Source organism: Oncorhynchus clarkii, chromosome 26 (assembly GCF_045791955.1).
Source record: "Oncorhynchus clarkii lewisi isolate Uvic-CL-2024 chromosome 26, UVic_Ocla_1.0, whole genome shotgun sequence".
NCBI classification, from domain to species: domain Eukaryota; kingdom Metazoa; phylum Chordata; class Actinopteri; order Salmoniformes; family Salmonidae; genus Oncorhynchus; species Oncorhynchus clarkii.
The window spans coordinates 30,647,767-30,660,600 of record NC_092172.1 but is presented as its reverse complement, the minus strand read 5'-3'; the positions used below and the strand labels follow the sequence as shown (position 1 = coordinate 30,660,600).

Below are 12,834 nucleotides of genomic sequence, written 5' to 3'. Positions count from 1 at the left end.
CAGCCAAACCTGGAGAGAACCATTCAGCCTCATGACATCACAATTCCATTCACTTAACATCCTCTTGCCAAGTCAGATGGTACTATGGCAACTTAACCATAGAGAAGCATGCAGATACTTACGTGAAGGGGAACTTGAGGTCGTTGGGCTTGATGCAGCGAACATAGTGAGGAGTGGTTGCATTCAGAGTCTCCATCAACATAGCCAGAGAGTTCCGGAACTACAGGAGGAGAGAGGGAGAAGAGAGGACAGAGACAGAGGAGAGAGGGAGAAGAGAGGAGAGAGGGAGAAGAGAGAGGAGGAGAGAGGACAGAGACAGAGGAGAGAGGGAGGAGAGAGGACAGAGACAGAGGAGAGAGGGAGTAGAGAGGACAGAGACAGAGGAGAGAGGACAGAGACAGAGGACAGAGACAGAGGAGAGAGGACAGAGACAGAGGAGAGAGGACAGAGACAGAGGAGAGAGGACAGAGCCAGAGGAGAGAGGGAGAAGAGAGGACAGAGAGAGGAGAGAGGACAGAGACAGAGGAGAGAGGGAGAAGAGAGACAGAGGAGAGAGGATAGAGACAGAGGAGAGAGGGAGAAGAGAGGACAGAGACAGAGGAGAGAGGACAGAGACAGAGGAGAGTGGGAGAAGAGAGGACAGAGACAGAGGAGAAAGAGTAAAGAGGAGATTATTCAAGTCCTTCACTTTTACATCTCAGCTGTTCTGACTCTGGTTGGCAAGTCCCAACCCTGTTCTGAGTGTCCGTAGGTGTGTGTGTGTATGATCAGTCTACCTGGCAGCCAACAGTCTTCTTGTGCTCCTTGCTGCTTGCTCCAGATCTGACCTCTTTTGGTTTGACGCTGAGTCGTGTTCGACCTCCTGGAGCGGTCCCTGTTGGACTGGTCACTTTCTCCTCATCCTGAAACAGCTCCACTAGCAGGTCCAACTACACACACACATTATTGCAAATAAAACACTGTTCTTAATTGACACACATATATATACAGTGGGGCAAAAAAGTATTTAGTCAGCCACCAATTGTGCAAGTTCTCCCACTTAAAAAGATGAGAGGCCTATAATTTATCATCATAGGTACACTTCAACTATGACGGACAAAATGAGAAGAAAAAAATCCAGAAAATCACATTGTAGGATTTTTAATGAATTCATTTGCAAATTATGGTGGAAAATAAGTATTTGGTTAATAACAAAAGTTTATCTCAATACTTTGTTATATACCCTTTGTTGGCAATGGCAGAGGTCAAACGTTTTCTCTAAGTCTTCACAAGGTTTTCACACACTGTTGCTGGTATTTTGGCCCATTCCTCCATGCAGATCTCCTCTAGAGCAGTGATGTTTTGGGGCTGTTGCTGGGCAACACGGACTTTCAACTCCCTCCAAAGATGTTCTATGGGGTTGAGATCTGGAGACTGGCTAGGCCACTCCAGGACCTTGAAATGCTTCTTACGAAGCCACTCCTTCGTTGCCCGGGCGGTGTGTTTGGGATCATTGTCATGCTGAAAGACCCAGCCACGTTTCATCTTCAATGCCCTTGCTGATGGAAGGAGGTTTTCACTCAAAATCTCACGATACATGGCCCCATTCATTCTTTCCTTTACACGGATCAGTTGTCCTGGTCCCTTTGCAGAAAAACAGCCCCAAGGCATGATGTTTCCACCCCCATGCTTCACAGTAGGTATGCTGGTCTTTGGATGCAACTCAGCATTCTTTGTCCTCCAAACACAACGAGTTGAGTTTTTACCAAAAAGTTATATTTTGGTTTCATCTGACCATATGACATTCTCCCAATCTTCTTCTGGATCATCCAAATGCTCTCTAGCAAACTTCAGACGGGCCTGGACATGTACTGGCTTAAGCAGGGGGACACGTCTGGCACTGCAAGATTTGAGTCCCTGGCGGCGTAGTGTGTTACTGATGGTAGGCTTTGTTACTTTGCTCCCAGCTCTCTGCAGGTCATTCACTAGGTCCCCCCAGGTGGTTCTGGGATTTATGCTCACCGTTCTTGTGATCATTTTGACCCCACGGGGTGAGATCTTGCGTGGAGCCCCAGATCGAGGGAGATTATCAGTGGTCTTGTATGTCTTCCATTTCCTAATAATTGCTCCCACAGTTGATTTCTTCAAACCAAGCTGCTTACCTATTGCAGGTTCAGTCTTCCCAGCCTGATGCAGGTCTACAATTTTATTTCTGGTGTCCTTTGACAGCTCTTTGGTCTTGGCCACAGTGGAGTTTGGAGTGTGACTGTTTGAGGTTGTGGACAGGTGTCTTTTATACTGATAACAAGTTCAAACAGGTGCCATTAATACAGGTAAAGAGTGGAGGACAGAGGAGCCTCTTAAAGAAGTTGTTACAGGTCTGTGAGAGCCAGAAATCTTGCTTGTTTGTAGGTGACCAAATACTTATTTTCCACCATAATTTGCAAATAAATTCATAAAAAATCCTACAATGTGATTTTCTGGATTTTTGTTTCTCATTTTGTCTGTCATAGTTGAAGTTGATACCTATGATGCAAATTACAGGCCTCTCTCATCTTTTTAAGTGTGAGAACTTGCACAATTGGTGGCTGCCTAAATACTTTTTTGCCCCGCTGTACATGACTTGTGTAAATAAAAAGGTAACAGCAGCCAACAGACAGTTACGTCACAAACTTGCTAAGCTAATAGTTTGCATTGTTAACATGGGTATCTGGCTTATTCATGCCATCCTGTCTATCTAAAATGGCAACAAAGAACATTGTACATGGTACAGTTCAAGGAGAAAGCGATTGGTTATTGTGTTCTCTGTATTGTGGTTGGTTAAGATGGGCCACGGCGCAGCCTCCAGTTCTGCAGCGTCCGTTCAGCCTCACCCCCCCCACCCTGGGTCATCTCCAGTTCTGCAGCGTCCGTTCAGCCTCACCCCCCCCACCCTGGGTCATCTCCAGTTCTGCAGCGTCCGTTCAGCCCCACCCCCCCCCCCCCCCCACCCTGGGTCATCTCCAGTTCTGCAGCGTCCGTTCAGCCCCACCCCCCCCCCACCCTGGGTCATCTCCAGTTCTGCAGCGTCCGTTCAGCCTCACCCCCCCCCACCCTGGGTCATCTCCAGTTCTGCAGCGTCCGTTCAGCCTCACCCCCCCCCACCCTGGGTCATCTCCAGTTCTGCAGCGTCCGTTCAGCCTCACCCCCCCCCCACACCCTGGGTCATCTCCAGTTCTGCAGCGTCCGTTCAGCCTCACCCCCCCACCCTGGGTCATCTCCAGTTCTGCAGCGTCCGTTCAGCCTCACCCCCCCCCCCACCCTGGGTCATCTCCAGTTCTGCAACGTCCGTTCATCCTCACCCCCCCCCACCCTGGGTCATCTCCAGTTCTGCAGCGTCCGTTCAGCCTCACCCCCCCCACCCTGGGTCATCTCCAGTTCTGCAGCGTCCGTTCAGCCTCACCCCCCCCCCACCCTGGGTCATCTCCAGTTCTGCAGCGTCCGTTCAGCCCCACCCCCCCCCCACCCTGGGTCATCTCCAGTTCTGCAGCGTCCGTTCAGCCTCACCCCCCCCAACCTGGGTCATCTCCAGTTCTGCAGCGTCCGTTCAGCCTCACCCCCCCCACCCTGGGTCATCTCCAGTTCTGCAGTGTCCGTTCAGCCTCACCCCCCCCCCACCCTGGGTCATCTCCAGTTCTGCAGCGTCCGTTCAGCCCCCCCCCCCCCCCCCACCCTGGGTCATCTCCAGTTCTGCAGCGTCCGTTCAGCCCCCCCCCCCCCCCCCACCCTGGGTCATCTCCAGTTCTGCAGCGTCCGTTCAGCCTCACCCCCCCCCAACCTGGGTCATCTCCAGTTCTGCAGCGTCCGTTCAGCCTCACCCCCCCCCAACCTGGGTCATCTCCAGTTCTGCAGCGTCCGTTCAGCCTCACCCCCCCCACCCTGGGTCATCTCCAGTTCTGCAGTGTCCGTTCAGCCTCACCCCCCCCCCACCCTGGGTCATCTCCAGTTCTGCAGCGTCCGTTCAGCCCCACCCCCCCCCAACCTGGGTCATCTCCAGTTCTGCAGCGTCCGTTCAGCCTCACCCCCCCCCAACCTGGGTCATCTCCAGTTCTGCAGCGTCCGTTCAGCCTCACCCCCCCCCACCCTGGGTCATCTCCAGTTCTGCAGTGTCCGTTCAGCCTCACCCCCCCCCCACCCTGGGTCATCTCCAGTTCTGCAGCGTCCGTTCAGCCCCACCCCCCCCACCCTGGGTCATCTCCAGTTCTGCAGCGTCCGTTCAGCCTCACCCCCCCCCCCCCCCCCCCCCTGGGTCATCTCCAGTTCTGCAGCGTCTGTTCAGCCTCACCCCCCCCCCCACCCTGGGTCATCTCCAGTTCTGCAGCGTCTGTTCAGCCTCACCCCCCCCCCCACCCTGGGTCATCTCCAGTTCTGCAGCGTCTGTTCAGCCTCACCCCCCCCCCCCCACCCTGGGTCATCTCCAGTTCTGCAGCGTCTGTTCAGCCTCACCCCCCCCCACCCTGGGTCATCTCCAGTTCTGCAGTGTCCGTTCAGCCTCACCCCCCCCCCCCACCCTGGGTCATCTCCAGTTCTGCAGCGTCTGTTCAGCCTCACCCCCCCCCCCCCCCACCCTGGGTCATCTCCAGTTCTGCAGCGTCTGTTCAGCCTCACCCCCCCCCACCCTGGGTCATCTCCAGTTCTGCAGCGTCCGTTCAGCCCCACCCCCCCCCACCCTGGGTCATCTCCAGTTCTGCAGCGTCCGTTCAGCCTCACCCCCCCCCCCCACCCTGGGTCATCTCCAGTTCTGCAGCGTCTGTTCAGCCTCACCCCCCCCCCCCCACCCTGGGTCATCTCCAGTTCTGCAGCGTCTGTTCAGCCTCACCCCCCCCCACCCTGGGTCATCTCCAGTTCTGCAGTGTCCGTTCAGCCTCACCCCCCCCCCACCCTGGGTCATCTCCAGTTCTGCAGCGTCCGTTCAGCCCCACCCCCCCCACCCTGGGTCATCTCCAGTTCTGCAGCGTCCGTTCAGCCTCACACCCCCCCCCCCCCCCCCCCCCACCCTGGGTCATCTCCAGTTCTGCAGCGTCTGTTCAGCCTCACCCCCCCCCCCACCCTGGGTCATCTCCAGTTCTGCAGCGTCTGTTCAGCCTCACCCCCCCCCCCCCACCCTGGGTCATCTCCAGTTCTGCAGCGTCTGTTCAGCCTCACCCCCCCCCCCCCACCCTGGGTCATCTCCAGTTCTGCAGCGTCTGTTCAGCCTCACCCCCCCCCACCCTGGGTCATCTCCAGTTCTGCAGCGTCCGTTCAGCCCCACCCCCCCCCACCCTGGGTCATCTCCAGTTCTGCAGCGTCCGTTCAGCCTCACCCCCCCCCCCCACCCTGGGTCATCTCCAGTTCTGCAGCGTCCGTTCAGCCCCACCCCCCCCCACCCTCACCACCTCCCCACATACTTCAGTGCCATTTGAACTATTGTGAGACCACGGTGAGGAAGAATGAATGGTGTGGGTTAGAAGGTTGAGACAGAAAGAAATGAGGAGGGCAGCATGTTTACCTTTAGCTGTTAAACGGTTGTTGTCATGATGGGACAGACACATGGGAAACACATGGAAAACAAACACAACGACAAAATAAACATTCAACAAAAATGAAAGAAACCTAGGAATTGAAAATAATGACACACATCTAAAACATATTAAAAGTATAATTGATATAAAAGTAGAAATCCAAATCAAATGGCCATCAGCACAGGCAGGGTAGGTGTCATGGTGTCTGCTGACCAAGGCTGTTTGTAATGATAACACGGGATCAGACACGGCACAATGTCTGACGGCTCAGACAGCAGAACACGTGACTGAGCCGTCTCTTTGCTGATGGTAGGCACAGAAGGAATGTGTGTTTATTATCGACACAAACACACACAGAACCATGATGATGGGTTGAAATGCTAGATTTCTATAGCTTCATTCTCATTAAAGAGTCATTATCACTTCTACACCATTACTTGTTAGTCAAGCTGGTTTCCATGGCAACATACACACACGCACACAGTATTGCCATGGATGATTGTTCCAGTGTAGTTAACCCTGTGTGTGTTTAAGGTGTTAGGGGTTAAAGGAGTGTTTTAACCCTTACCCCTCTCTGCTGCTGCTGGCCTCTACAACAGAACAACGGGCAGAGTGAGTCTTTATACACACACACGCATACACACACACTGCAAGGCCTATTTGGTGGACAGAAAATGTCTCCAACTGTGTGCACATCATTACAACACATAGACAGCAGAGGGTGCTGTTTCTCCTGACCTTCACTGGGTTCCCTGTCGGAGGTCATTCAGTGAGACAACACAGACTGTCAAACATACGCACTATTGAGAAAGTCATCAAATATATGTGTGTTACCCATTGAACGTGCAGTGTGTGTGTGTTACCCATTGAATGTGCAGTGTGTGTGTGTGTGTGTGTGTTTGGCAGGGACACACACCTTGCTGGCCTTCAGGACATTGATCTGCTCTTCATTCACTGTGTCCTTGTTCTTCTCCAGAAAGCCATCACACTGGTACTGCACCTGGACATAACAGTTAGAAAATAAAGTCATTTTGCTGACACTTTAATCCAAAGTGATTTTCAGAAAATGTCAACTTTGACTCAGATTATCAATCAGAACTGTCAACTTTGACTCAGATTATCAATCAGAACTGTCAACTTTGACTCAGATTAATAATTTGACTCAGATTATCAATCAGAACAGCATTCATTTAATTCATAGAGTGACCCGCTCACTTCCCGCTCTCTGTAACCCGACACTGAGACTAAAACAGAATTTAGCAGTACTGGGTCAGCCAAGACATCAACACACAGTGATCAGTACCTTGTCAGCGAAGTGCTGTATGATGAAGGCTTTGTTGGACATGCGAGGTTTCTCAAACAGAGAGCAGGTCTTCAGATGGGTGTTATACAGCTTCTGGGCCCACGAGTCATCTGAACCTTTAGGCATCTGGACACACAGAACACTGGTTCACACTAGTTACTCTGGATGTGTGTGTGTCTGTGTTATGGGTGTCTGTGTACGCCCCTGCATTACGTATTTGTGTATGTATGCATGTATGTGTGCCTCTGCATTATGTGTGTGTGTGTGTGTGTGCCTACCTTGCACTCTTCATCCAGCAGGTCGAGTACCCCCATCTTGGCCTCTATGAGGTTGATACATGGCTGGTTATCATAGAAGTCTATCAGAGTCCAGGGAATCTGCTCCTTCAAATACTCCTCCTGCTCCAGCTTGAACACATGCTGTAGATAGGAGAGGAAAGGAGGGGAGGAGAGAAGAGAGGGGAGTGGAAAGGAGGGGAGAAGAGAGGGGAAAGGAAAGGGAAGAGGGCAGAGGAGAGGGCAGAGAAAATGAGAGGGGAAGGGAGAGGGGAGAGGAAAGGGGAGGGGAGAGGATGGGAGAAGGGGGAGGGAGAGGGGAGAGGAAAGGGGAGGGGAGAGGAAAGGAGAAGGGGGAGGGGAGAGGAAAGGAAAGGGGAGAGGAAAAGGGAGGGGAGAGGAAAGGGCAGAGGAAAGGAGAGGGCAGAGGAAATGAGAGGGGAAGGGAGAGGATGGGAGAAGGGGGAGGGAGAGGAAAGGAGAAGGGGGAGGGGAGAGGAAAGGAAAGGGGAGAGGAAAAGGGAGGGGAGAAGAAAGGGCAGAGGAAAGGAGAGGGCAGAGGAAAGGAAAGAGGAGAGGAAAGGAAAGGAAAGAGGAGAGGAAAAGGGAGGGGAGAGGGGAGGGGAGAGGAGAGGAAAGGGCAGAGGAAAGGAAAGGGGAGAGGAAAAGGGAGGGGAGAGGGCAGAGGAAAGGAGAGGGCAGAGGAAAGGAGAGGGCAGAGGAAAGAGAGGAAAGGAGAGGGCAGAGGAAAGGAGAGGGCAGATGAAAGGAGAGGGCAGAGGAAAGGAGAGGGCAGAGGAAAGGAGAGGGCAGAGGAAAAGGGAGGAGAGAGGAAAGGGGAGAGGAAAAGGGAGGGGAGGGGAGAGGAGAGGGCAGAGGAAAGGAGAGGGCATAGGAAAGGAGAGGGCAGAGGAAAGGAGAGAGGAAAAGGGAGGGGAGGGGAGAGAAGAGGAAAGGGCAGAGGAAAGGAGAGGGCAGAGAAAAGGAGAGGGCAGAGGAAAGGAGAGGGCAGAGGAAAGGAGAGGGCAGAGGAAAGGAGAGGGCAGAGGAAAGGAGAGGGCAGAGGAAAGGAGAGGGCAGAGGAAATGAGAGGGCAGAGGAAAGGAGAGGGCAGAGGAAAGGAGAGGGCAGAGGAAAGGAGAGGGCAGAGGAGAGGAGAGGGCAGAGGAGAGGAGAGGGCAGAGGAGAGGAGAGGGCAGAGGAAAGGAGAGGGCAGAGGAAAGGAGAGGGTAGAGGAAAGGAGAGGGCAGAGGAAAAGGGAGGAGAGAGGAAAGGAGAGGGCAGAGGAAAGGAGAGGGCAGAGGAAAGGAGAGGGCAGAGGAAAGGAGAGAGGAAAAGGGAGGGGAGGGGAGAGGAGAGGGCAGAGGAAAGGAGAGGGCATAGGAAAGGAGAGGGCAGAGGAAAAGGGAGGAGAGAGGAAAGGAGAGGGCAGAGGAAAGGAGAGGGCAGAGGAAAGGAGAGGGCAGAGGAAAGGAGAGAGGAAAAGGGAGGGGAGGGGAGAGGAGAGGAAAGGGCAGAGGAAAGGAGAGGGCATAGGAAAGGAGAGGGCAGAGGAAAGGAGAGGAAAAGGGAGGGGAGGGGAGAGAAGAGGAAAGGGCAGAGGAAAGGAGAGGGCAGAGGAAAGGAAAGGGCAGAGGAAAGGAGAGGGCAGAGGAAAGGACAGGGCAGAGGAAAGGACAGGGCAGAGGAAAGGAGAGGGCAGAGGAAAGGAGAGGACAGAGGAAAGGAGAGGGCAGAGGAGAGGAGAGGGCAGAGGAGAGGAGAGGGCAGAGGAAAGGAGAGGGCAGAGGAAAGGAAAGGGCAGAGGAAAGGAGAGGGCAGAGGAAAGGAGAGGGCAGAGGAAAGGAGAGAGGAAAAGGGAGGGCAGAGGAAAGGAGAGAGGAAAAGGAGAGGGCAGAGGAAAGGAGAGAGGAAAAGGGAGGGCAGAGGAAAGGAGAGAGGAAAAGGGAGGGGAGGGGAGAGGAGAGGAAAGGGCAGAGGAAAGGAGAGGACAGAGGAAAGGAGAGGGCAGAGGAAAGGAGAGGACAGAGGAAAGGAGAGGACAGAGGAAAGGAGAGGACAGAGGAAAGGAGAGGGCAGAGGAGAGGAGAGGGCAGAGGAAAGGAGAGGACAGAGGAAAGGAGAGGGCAGAGGAAAGGAGAGGAGAGGGAAGGTCAGCATGTACAGAGAGGATCACATTGTTACTCTGCATCAATAACCAAACGATATCAAACTATTTATATTGTTATTGTGGAATACTTTTACACACCAACAGGGTTATCTAGACAACGGCAACACAGGAGTTCAGTTTCAGACAGGACACACAGTTTTCTCACCATGTTAAACTGCTGTTGCAGTTTCTCGTTAGCATAGTTGATACAGAACTGTTCAAAACTGTTGATCTCAAACGTCTCAAACCTGGAGAGCAGAGAAGAGGTCAGAGTGACTGTCTCACGCACGCACACGCACACACACACACACACACACACACACACACACACACACACACACACACCCCACACAACCCACCCATAGATATCCAGGACTCCTATGAAGGAGTGCTGTTTGACAGTGGCGCGTAGAGATTTGTTGACATGGTCCACGATCCAGTTGAAGACTTTGGCGTAGATGTGTTTGGCGAGCGCGTCGCGGGCATTGGAGGCTTGCAGCCGAGGGATGGGCTTGATGTAGGTCTCCTGGGCTGTCTTCAGCTTCTTGTGGCACAGCCAATGAGACATGTCCTGGTAGGTCACGCCCATCAGCTCACAGAACACCGTCAGGTGGCGGTTATTGGGCTGAGAGAGAGGGATTCATGGTCATGTCAATCAATTGCTCAACTCGTCTTTCTGCTATTCTTTCCATCTACTTGAACCTTCTTAACCATCTTGGAGAAGGTCCAAGGTCTCTCCCATCAGACCTTCTTCTCCAATGGGTTTTGAGAAGGAGGTGAGGATAGAGGATGCAAGGAAGTGAGTCAAGACGATTTGAGAAAGAGTCAATCATTAGGAGAGGTCAGAGGTTTAATAATAGAGGTTAGAGGTCAGAGAGGTTTGAGGTGTCTCCTTACAGGTATGATGCTGCTGTCAGAGTCTCGGTCCTTGATCTCCACGTTGCCCAGATGTAAGATGGCAGCCAGGACCTGGAACAGCCCCTTCTGGTTCAACTCGTTGATGCCTGAACACAAATACACACAAAACAATACTATCAAAATCAACCCTACACTAAAAACCAAATGGGACTGAGAGTAAATGTGGTGTTTGTGTGTGACCTAGGACAGTAGGGTAGCTTAGCGCTTAGAGTATTGGGCCAGTACCCGAAAGGTAGCTGGTTTGAATACACAGGGGAAAGTCGACAAGGTGAAAATCTGTCTATGTTCACTTAAGCAAGGCACTAAACCCTAATTTGCTCCAGGGGCGCAACATTACTATGGCTGACCCTGTAAAACAGCACGTTTCACTGCACCTATCCAGTGTATGTGACAATTAAACCTAGTTGTGTGTGTATATATTACCTAGCAGTGAGAAGGAATGTCAGGTGTGTGTGTGTGTATATATTACCTAGCAGTGAGAAGGAATGTCAGGTGTGTGTGTATATATTACCTAGCAGTGAGAAGGCATGTCAGGTGTGTGTGTGTGTATATATTACCTAGCAGTGAGAAGGAATGTCAGGTGTGTGTGTATATATTACCTAGCAGTGAGAAGGCATGTTGTGTTGTGCACATCTCTTTAGCATCGTCGACTCCATCGATGACCGGGTTCCGGCCCTGATTGGTGCAGTGGAAGACATCAGCACTACCTGCATGGACACACACACACACACACACACACACACACACACACACACACACACACACACACACACACACACACACACACACACACACACACACACACACACACACACACACACACACACACACACAGTTAATTAGTAGCCTATAGAAAGTATTCTATTCAACTGTTTAGAGCAGCTTCCCAGGAGAGTACTGCTACATTAGGGTCACTGGGATCACACAGGGCCACATCCTGACCTGATGTGGGTGTGACACATTGAATACTCTTACTAATACGTGCACACATAAACTGTGCACACATGCACAAGACAAAGCCTTCTCTATACTAAAGCAACCATAGCCTGTTACCTGGCAACTCAGGGCTGATATCACCGTGACAACACCTCCATTTTGGGGGTGTGTCTCTGCCAAGAGGCCAGCTGAGCGAGACTAGGGCAATGTGTGTTTGTGTGTGTGGCAGAGATGAAGTGTGTCTAACAGCAGATGAAGTGTGAGTGTGTGTGTGTGTGTGTGTGTGTGTTCACAGGTGGAATTAAGGAATATTTTGAGGAGCAACACACAGCCTTGTTAGATGACACACACAGTCTCTTTCTGCCTCACACCCAGGGAGAGAGCTAACATGATCTCTACCTCAGTCTATCTCTGCGGGCAGCTGGGCACCTCACACCCACAACATGACCTCTGATCTAACAGGAGCTCTACTGTAGTTAGTATGACCCCACAGTTAATATGACTCAATAGGTCTGTCCTCACATTTCTGTTTACAAATACACATCTCACCTATATGATCTAATATGGTTGTCTATGATCACGGAGAATGACTGGGCGCCATTTTGAATGATCCATGTGTCATTTATTGAATTCAATAAATTGCCTGACAACTGATCCTGAATTTAATTCCACTGCCCTGCCAATTGCTTCAAATCAAACCTTTTTTGTCACATGCGCCGAATACAACAAGTGTAGACCTTACCGTGAAATGCTGAATACAACAAGTGTAGACCTTACTGTGAATGTACACCCCCCTGTATATATTGACTCTGTACCGGCACCCCCCTGTATATAGTCTCCACATCGACTCTGTACGGGCACCCCCCTGTATATATTGACTCTGTACCGGCACCCCCCTGTATATAGTCTCCACATTGACTCTGTACCGGCACCCCCCTGTATATAGTCTCCACATCGACTCTGTACCGGCACCCCCCTGTATATAGTCTCCACATCGACTCTGTACCGGCACCCCCCTGTATATATTGACTCTGTACCGGCACCTCCCTGTATATATTGACTCTGTACCGGCACCCCCCTGTATATATTGACTCTGTACCGGCACCCCCCTGTATATAGTCTCCACATTGACTCTGTACCGGCACCCCCCTGTATATAGTCTCCACATCGACTCTGTACCGGCTCCCCCCTGTATATAGTCTCCACATCGACTCTGTACCGGCAAACCCCTGTATATATTGACTCTGTACCGGCACCCCCCTGTATATATTGACTCTGTACCGGCACCCCCCTGTATATAGTCTCCACATTGACTGTGTACCGGCACCCCCCTGTATATAGTCTCCACATTGACTGTGTACCAGCTCCCCCCTGTATATAGCCTCCACATTGACTCTATACCGGCTCCCCCCTGTATATAGTCTCCACATTGACTCTGTACCGGCTCCAACCTGTATATAGTCTCCACATTGACTCTGTACCGGCACCCCCCTGTATATAGTCTCCACATTGACTCTGTACTGGCTCCCCCTGTATATAGTCTCCACATCGACTCTGTACCGGCACCCCCCTGTATATAGTCTCCACATTGACTCTGTACCGGCACCCCCCTGTATATAGTCTCCACATTGACTCTGTACCGGCACCCCCCTGTATATAGTCTCCACATTGACTCTGTACCGGCACCCCCCTGTATATAGTCTCCACATTGACTGTGTACCGGCTCCCCCCTGT

General features: G+C 52.1%; 1 protein-coding gene across 1 annotated transcript in view; it reads right to left on the bottom strand.

Annotated features, from left to right (window-relative positions):
* Window positions 1–12,834, bottom strand: part of LOC139384838 (unconventional myosin-Va-like) — a 78,397-nt gene that overhangs the window by 23,429 nt on the left and 42,134 nt on the right. Inside the window, exons 8-16 of the mRNA XM_071129734.1 lie at window positions 10,764–10,871; window positions 10,144–10,250; window positions 9,606–9,871; window positions 9,413–9,494; window positions 7,101–7,241; window positions 6,823–6,948; window positions 6,436–6,519; window positions 777–929; window positions 123–220 (exon numbers count right to left, since the gene is read on the bottom strand). Of these exons, the coding sequence (XP_070985835.1) occupies window positions 123–220; window positions 777–929; window positions 6,436–6,519; window positions 6,823–6,948; window positions 7,101–7,241; window positions 9,413–9,494; window positions 9,606–9,871; window positions 10,144–10,250; window positions 10,764–10,871 (1,165 nt within the window). The remainder of the gene's footprint in view (window positions 1–122; window positions 221–776; window positions 930–6,435; window positions 6,520–6,822; window positions 6,949–7,100; window positions 7,242–9,412; window positions 9,495–9,605; window positions 9,872–10,143; window positions 10,251–10,763; window positions 10,872–12,834) is intronic.